This window comes from Chiloscyllium plagiosum, chromosome 2, assembly GCF_004010195.1.
Source record: "Chiloscyllium plagiosum isolate BGI_BamShark_2017 chromosome 2, ASM401019v2, whole genome shotgun sequence".
In the NCBI taxonomy this organism is placed as follows: Eukaryota; Metazoa; Chordata; class Chondrichthyes; order Orectolobiformes; family Hemiscylliidae; genus Chiloscyllium; species Chiloscyllium plagiosum.
Genome location: NC_057711.1, coordinates 10,262,349 through 10,268,348, shown reverse-complemented (window position 1 = coordinate 10,268,348; position 6,000 = coordinate 10,262,349). Strand labels below are relative to the sequence as shown.

Here is a 6,000-nt window from a genome sequence, read left to right as displayed (position 1 = left end):
ACATCCCATGGACAAAACCAACGTCATCTACAAAATTCCATGCAAGGACTGCCACAAACACTACATAGGACAAACAGGAAGAAAGTTAGCCACCAGGATACACGAACACCAGCTAGCCACAAAAAGACACGACCCCCTCTCCCTCATAGCCCTACACACGGATGAAAAAAAACTCACCATTTCGACTGGGACAACACATCTACCCTGGGACAGGCTAAGCAAAGAAATGCCAGAGAATTCCTAGAGGCCTGGCACTCCAACCACAACGCCATAAACAAACACATAGATCTAGATGCCATCTATCAACCCTTCAGAAAACGAACAGCAAATGACATCACCACAAACCCCAGGAACCCCATCCAGGAGAAAGATATAAATAGAAAACAGGAGACAACAGCTTCGCTTCACTTGGAGGTCGCCACTGATGTTACCTAGCCAGGTAATGAAACGTCTGGATATCAAACCTACAGCTCAGCGAGCAAACCTACACCCTAAACTCCAAGGTCTCTTTGTTCAGCAATACTCCCCAGGTCCTTACCATTAAGTGTATAAGTCCTGCCCTGTTTTGCCTTTTCCAAAAAGCAGCATCTCCCATTTATCTAAATTAAACTCCATCTGCCAGTCACTGGCCCATCTGATCAAGATCCCATTGTTCTCTGAGGTAATCGCCATCGCTGTCAACAACACCTCCAATTTTGTGCCATCTGCAAAGTTAGTAACTATATCTCCTCTATGTTCACTTCCAAATAATTTATATAAATGACAAAAAGCAGTGGACCCGGCACTGTATCCTCACCAGTGGATAGCAAATGTCCGCTTCTTCACGAAGGGGAGTAGAGACAATCCTGGTAATTATAGACCAATGAACCTTACTTCGATTGTGGGTCAAGTGTTGGAAAGGATTATAAGAATATGTTATTCCTTTCTAGATGATTATTTGATTAAGGATAGTAAACAGTTTTGTGAAGGAAAGGTTGCGCCTCTCAAGCCTTGAGTTCTTTGAGAAGGTGAACAAACATGTGGATGAGGGTAAAGTGGTTAATGGAGTGTATGTGGATTTCAGTAAGGCATTTGATAAGGTTCCCCACAGTAGGCTATTGCACAAACTTGGGTGGAATGGGACTGAAGGTGATTTCGTGGTTTGGCTAGCTGAAAGAAGAGAGGGTGGTGGTTGATGAGAAGTGTTCACTGTGGAGTTCACTTACTAGTGGTGTACTGCTGTTTGTCATTTTTATAAATGACCTGGAAGAGAGTGTCGAAGGATGGGTTAGTAAACTTGCGGATGACACTCCGTCTGTGGAGTTGTGAACAATGCTGAAGGATGTTGCAGAGAGACATACATCAGCTGTAGAGCTGGGCTGAGAGGTGGCAAATGGAGTTTAATGCGGAAAAGTGTGAGGTGATTCACTTTGGAAGGAGTAACAGGAATACAGAGTACCGGCGAATGGTAAGATGCTTGTTAGTGTGGATGAGCAGAGATCTCAGTGTCCATGTAAAAAGATCCCTGAAAGTTGCCACCCAGGTTGTTAAGAAGCTTTTATTGATAGAGGGTTTGAGTTTCGGAGCCATGAGGTCATGCTGCAGCTGTGCAAAACTCTGGTGTGGCCACATTTGGAGTATTGCGTACAGTTCTGGTCACTGCATGATAGGAAGCATGTGGAAGCACTGGAAAGGATGCAGAGGAGATTTACTGGGATGTTGCCTGGTATGGAGGGAAGATCTTGTGAAGAAAGGCTGAGAGACTTGAGGCTGCTGTCGTTAGAGAGGAGAAGGTTGAGAGGTGACTTAATAGAGCCATACAGGATGATCAGAGGATTGGATAGGTTGGACAGTGAGAGCTTTTTACTGCTGATGGTGATGGCTGGCACAAGGAGGCATGGTTTTAAATTGAGGGGTGATAAGGATAGGACAGATGTCAGCGAGTAATAAGTGTGTGGAATGCCTTGCCTGCAACAGTGGTAGACTCGCCAACTTGAACGACATTTAATAGTCATTGGATAAACACCTGGATGATGATGGAATAGTGTAGGTGAGATGGGCTTCAGATTGCTTTCACAGGTCAGCGCAACATTGAGGGCTGAAGGGCCTATACTGTGCTGTAACGTTCTATGTTCAATCCTTGTGGCACACCACTGATCACAGGCCTCCAGTCTGAAAAGCAACCCATCAGTACCACCCTCTGCCTTCTAGCTTCAAGCCAGTTCTGTATCCAAATGGCTAGTTTTCCCTGGATTCAGTGTGATCTAACCTTGCTAATCAGTCTACCATGAGGAACCTTGTTGAAGGTTTTACTAAAATCTGTATAGATCACATCCACCTCTCTCCCTTTATCAATCCTCTTTTTCACTTCTTCAAAACTCTCAATTAAGTTTGTGAGACATGATTTCCCACGCACAAAGCCATGTTGATGATCCTTAACCGGTCCTTGTCTATCCAAATACATGTAGAACTTGTCCTTCAGGATTCCCTCCAACAACTTGCCCACCACCCATGTCTGGCTCACCGGTCTGTAGTTTCCTGGCTTGTCCTTACCACCATCCTTAAATAGTGGCACCACATTAACCAACCTCCAGTCTTCCAGCACCTCATCTGTGACTATCGATGATACAAATGTCTCAGCAAGAGGCCCAGCAATCGCTTCCCTCAGAGTTGTGATCCTGATCAGGTCCTGGGAAGTTATCCACCATTATGCGTTTTAAGACAACCAGCACCACCTCTGTAATATAGAGTCAAGTTGTGACTATCTATTTCCCCACATTGTATCTTTAGTGTCCTTCTCCACAGTAAATACTGATGCAAAATACTTGTTTAGTATCTCTCCCATCTCCTGCGGTTCCACACATAAGCTGCCTTACTGATCTTTGAGGAGTCCTGATCTCTCCCTAGTTCCTGTTTTGTCCTTTATGGTTTAAGGTGTGAAGGGAAAGATTTAAAAGGGACCTAAGGGGCAACTTCATGCAAAGGGTCTTGTGTGAATCGAATGAGCTGCCAGAGGCAGTCGTGGAGACTGGTACAATTAAAACATTTAAATGGCATCTAGATGGGTATATGAATAGGACAGTTTTAGAGGTATATGGGCAAAGTGCTGGCAAATGGAACTAGATTAAGTTAGGATATCTGGTCTGTTTTCGTGTTGTGCGTTCCTATGACTGACTGCAGAAATCTGAGCTGCTGAGGGATCTAGTTACCCTAATATAATTGTTTGTACGCAGGTACAGCATGGAATTAGGAAGAAAACTAATGGTTTGTTATCCTTTTAATACAAGACAGTTGAAAATTCAAGTAAAAATTGTTATATTTCAACTATACAGGGGCTCTGATACTTTCAAATAACTTATGTGCAGTTCTGATCACCTTATTTAAGGACTGATGTAAATGCTTTGGAGGTGGTTCAGAGCAGATTTACTAGATTGATATTTAGAATGAGTGAGTTACCTTTTATAAAGAACTGTTGAACAATGTGGGGGTTGCTGCCACTGGAGTTTATAGAATGAGGGGTGACTTGATTGAAGTGTACAAGTCTTGACATGGTGGATGTGAAAACGATGTTTCCTCTTGTTGCTGAGTCAAAGTAGGCAGCAGCGTTTAAAAATTGGAGGTTGCCTTTTTATGACAGATGAGGAAAACTATTGTGCAGTTTCAGAGTTCTACTTGAGAAGGTGATGGAGGTGGGGCCACTGAATAGCTTTAAATTAGAGAAAGGTAGATTCTCATTAGGTAAGGAATATAAATTTATCGGGAATAGGTGAGAATGTGGAATTTGAAATACAAACTGATCAGCCCGAGTTTTATTGATTAGTAGAGCAGGTTTGAGAGGCAAATTGAAGCATTTCGAAATATATTGGCAGCAACCCAGGATGCCCTTAACTCCTGACACTTTGCTGACAGTGTCCTACGGACATTCATGCTCTTTCGGGATCTCCTGACCTTGCATTCACAAATGTGATGCAGCTATTCAAAAGGAAGTAAGACTTATTGAATAGGAAGAAGCAACCAAAGTAACATTGGAGCAGTGAAGAAATGCAGAAAAGGTTAGTTTTTAAGCTCTGTAATGCAAGATCATGTACAGGTTTATCAAAGAGTGAGCGGCAGGCAATGCACAGCATAGTACCAAAACCATTCCAACCTGAGAGCGGGCTTGAAATTCACCCTGCACTGTTAGAATGCAGATTCCATCTGCCCACCAGCTTTGAGTTATAAGTGAAACTTGCAAATTACTTTAAACTCTCTGGTTATTGACTTTGAACTCAAAATACATTACCTTATTTTCTATAACAAAATCTCTCCACTTTTACAGTCCAATTATATGTATTACATTTTCTCCCCCTTCAGGTTACTCTGGACCTTCAGAACAATAATGAGAAGTTTGGCAGCTTCTTGCGAGGGGCTTTGGATGTTTTATCTCAGCTTCTTGAAATTGCAACATTGCCGGACATTGGGAAGGTAATCCTGTTTTCTGTAGACAAGTTGTTACCGCTGCAATGAACCTTGGTTATAGATGGTCTTAGTGTATGTAGCCTGATCTCTGTATATAGAGACCGTGAAAAGAGTGCAGAAACTATTTCCAAGAATGGATTTAGAAGCAGCATCAGACTCAAAGGACAGAAAGCTCCTATTTCTAAGACCTATGTACAACTGAAAGCTTTTACTTAATGGGATTAATTGAACAATTTGAAGCTTTTCTTTTCCTTTTTAAAAAGGGAAGCTGGGGAGTGACCTAATAGAGCTCTTCGAAGTTACAATGGGTTTTGATAGGTTTGACTTATCAAACTTATAAGTCTGACTTGTGTAGAGATCAAAAGTGGGAGATATATAATGAAAAGTTCCAATAAGAAATCAGGAGAAGCTTTATTCCCCCAGGGAGTAGTAATAATGTGGTGCTTGCTACCACATGGAGTGATTGAGGTAGTGAACCATGATGCGTGCCAGCCTATAATTATGAGCTGGAGTAGGCCGTTCAGCTCTTTGAACCTACTCCACTCAATAAGAAACCTACTTAGCTGATTATTTGCATTCTCACCGATGTCTGATAAACATTATCTTGCCTTGTTTATCAAGACCTTAATTACCTCTGATTTAAAATGTTCCAGACTCTGCTTCCACTGCCTTTTGAGGAAGAGCATTTCAAAGACTTGCAACTGTGAGGAAAGAAAATCTCATCCCTGTCTTGAATAGGTGCACTTTTATTTTTTAAATAGTCATCCTCGGTCTTGTATCTCCCATAAGAGGAAACATTCTTTCCAACACCTGCCAACTTATCCTCCTATGACCATTTGCCCTTTCCAGGTATTAATCCAGCAAACCACCTCTAGTTTGCTTCCACTGGATTTATATCCATCCATACAGAAATAGACCAATACTGTACAAAGTACTCAGATGTGTCTTACAAAAATATGCAGTTATACATGACACTGGTATTAAATTTGTCATGCCATAAACAATTCTATTAACATTCTATTAACTTTCCAAGCTGCATGCTGTCTTTTCATGCAAGATTTTTGCAGTACTGTGCTTGGACTCCCAGATCCATCTGCATCCTTGAACTGAGCAACCTCTCACCACTTGTCCATTTTGGCAAGAATAAAAATGGAACAATTTAACTTTTTTCATATTATACTCCATTTACCAGATGTATATCCAATTACTTAGGCTATCTATGTCTCTTTGGAACCTCATGTCCTCCTCCATAAGATACTTTCTATCTCTTGTCATCATCAAATTTGACAATCTTATTTTGCTTTCCTTCACCCAACTTGCTTGTACAAATTCTAAATTTAAAACCCTGACATTGATCTTCGTGACACAATGCTTGTCACATCCGGTCAACAAGAAAATTACCAAAATTGGAGTGAGTCAGGAATGCATAGAAATTATAGGCCAAATAAAGCACAAGGTAGTTTGGCAAGATTGAATGGTATTTGAAATCTGATGAACAAGGCCCATGGGTTGAGAGCACAAATTAAAACATGGGGTATAATATCATAGTTGCCACTGAGACAT

At 41.4% G+C, this 6,000-nt stretch overlaps 1 protein-coding gene across 8 annotated transcripts in view; it reads left to right on the top strand.

Moving 5' to 3' along the window:
* htt (huntingtin) overlaps positions 1-6,000 on the top strand; it is a 241,245-nt gene that overhangs the window by 152,132 nt on the left and 83,113 nt on the right. For all 8 annotated transcript variants that reach the window (XR_006313622.1, XM_043703713.1, XM_043703763.1 and 5 more), the window contains exon 29: positions 4,333-4,443. Coding sequence is in view for 7 of the 8 variants with exons in the window: in XM_043703713.1 (XP_043559648.1) it covers positions 4,333-4,443 (111 nt within the window). In the remaining variant the exon portion in view is untranslated. The remainder of the gene's footprint in view (positions 1-4,332; positions 4,444-6,000) is intronic.